Raw genomic sequence first — 2,125 nt, forward strand, 5'->3', positions numbered from 1 at the left:
AGGGATTGCGCCCCCTGAGTGGCAGGAGCGGGTGAATGGGGGCTCTTTTTTTTTAAAGAGCCAGGAGCTAGGGCTGTGAGAGTGGGCAGGGGATGGGGGCTTGTAACAGAGCCCCTCACGCAGTGTGGAGCAGTGGGGATTGCCCCACACCCCCGTCTGGCAGCAGCTGGTGAATGCCAGGCTTTTTTTTTCAAAGAGCTGGGAGCTGAGGCCGGGCAGGGCAGCCATTGACGGGGCTGGGAGAGCAGGCGGGGGATGGGGCAACTTGGAGATTTGGCCAGTTAGGCAGTGGCTGAATCTCCAAATCAGATTCGGCCGAATCGATCCGGGACAGTGATTTGAATCACTAAATCGAATCACTGTCCCCCAAATTGGCCAAATCTGAATCCAAAGTTAATACTAGCCACTTTACATAGGCCTAGTCTCTACTGCTCTCTTCCATATCAGGTTGTAGTTTCTGAGACCTTCAGATTTTTTGTGTTAAAGATGCTAGTTTGTTGCATGGTGTTAGGCAGTCTTTAAGGCTGTAGTATGTGAATGGGGAACAGCAGACATTCTCACGGGCCCTTTTGGACTTGACAGCTACTAAGTGCTTGCTGGTAATTGCCAGGGGCTGTGTGTTAGTGGATCAGGTGGTTCCTTCCAGTCTTATGTTCCCCTATTACATCTATATGCATCCTGCTGCAAATTCATTCTGGCTAAGGAAGATGGTTCCTCTGAGAGCTAAGCATTATTACAGTTTCTATGAAACATTCATCTTCCAAGGTATTGGTTTACTCATCTAACAGTGTGCAATCAATCACCAGGAATAGGACAGTCCCTTTGTTACTGAGACAGACAGCTTATATGCCTCAGAGTAGTTCACTAGATATAGTTTATCTGGTTGGTGGGGACACAAATTGCTAGAAATCTTTTAGAACGTGTATCACAAAGGGCCCCTCATTTACCTCATTCCCCATCTTGAGTAGTGCTTTACTATAGAAATAGTCTGAGAATTACTTGTGTAATGAAATACTATTTATCTGAGTAAGGTTGGCAGAGTTAGGCCCTTGTTTTAAGATTCCCAAATGGAGAGCCAGACAATTGTACAAAGCTAGTTATTATTCAAAGAACAAAATCTTTTTACCTGTCAGTCAGGGGTGTGATCACCAGACGACCACTGTTTCCCAGATACTCATAGCCATAGATAAATTCAGCATTCACTGCTCGGATGTACAGGTCACCCCTTGTCCAGTAGTATCTAATGGTGAGTGAAAACAGGATCTTAAAGACAAACATGTACTGGCGGGGGTAAAAAAGAGATGAACAAAAAGGCTACAATCTTTTTCATATCACTCCAGGCTCCTCAGGTCCATGCATCACCACAGGAATGAGTCAGAGAGAGCTGAAGAAAATTCTGACCTTACTGAGTTCAGTGAAACAAATTATAAGCAGGAAACACTGTGCAATGTTTGGGACTCACACTGGACCAATGTTTGGTGATAATATCATGCATTTTGTCTCCTCCTTGGGCTTAACTTTTAGTAGTGAGGGTTACAGAGTTCTCAGTGAAATTCAAACAAGTGCTCAAAACTTAGCTCTACCTTGATGACGGTCTTCAGACGACAAACATCAATCGTGTTACAGTCCCGACAATCAGAACAACACAATAGATTATAACACTCCTCTTCACAATGTTCAAAACACTTGGCTTTAAAAGCCTTAAATACTATGATGCAGACAAGCAACTATATAGACATACTAACCAAATACACTCCTCATCACTGACACTGACAACCTCTCATCACTAACACTGCCAATCAGTAATGATAATGGATAGTGGCCAGTGAATCCAAACCATGTTTATGGTTAATTTTACTTACCTGAGCTGGGAGATCCACTCAAAATCATTCACACTCATCACATTCTCTTCAATCAGCTTAGCTGCAACATCCTTGGCATGGACTTCGATCACAATGAGAGCTGACAGCACTGCTCGCTGCATCTTAGACAGCTTTCCTCGCACAAGGGCTACCAGATCACTCAGCTATGCAAGGGAAGCAAAGGTAATCAGAATCAGGCACAGTAAAAAATTTGCATGCTGGTTCCTAATCTTTAATTACAATATAGTGATAGAGGGAAGGAG

General features: G+C 43.9%; 1 protein-coding gene across 1 annotated transcript in view; it reads right to left on the minus strand.

The window, feature by feature from the left end:
* The window catches only part of DNAH1 (dynein axonemal heavy chain 1), a 176,203-nt gene that overhangs the window by 105,113 nt on the left and 68,965 nt on the right, over positions 1 to 2,125 (minus strand). The window contains exons 27-28 of the mRNA XM_006028963.3: positions 1,863 to 2,026; positions 1,127 to 1,240 (exon numbers count right to left, since the gene is read on the minus strand). Of these exons, the coding sequence (XP_006029025.1) occupies positions 1,127 to 1,240; positions 1,863 to 2,026 (278 nt within the window). The remainder of the gene's footprint in view (positions 1 to 1,126; positions 1,241 to 1,862; positions 2,027 to 2,125) is intronic.

Source organism: Alligator sinensis, unplaced genomic scaffold, assembly GCF_000455745.1.
Source record: "Alligator sinensis unplaced genomic scaffold, ASM45574v1 scaffold610_1, whole genome shotgun sequence".
NCBI classification, from domain to species: domain Eukaryota; kingdom Metazoa; phylum Chordata; order Crocodylia; family Alligatoridae; genus Alligator; species Alligator sinensis.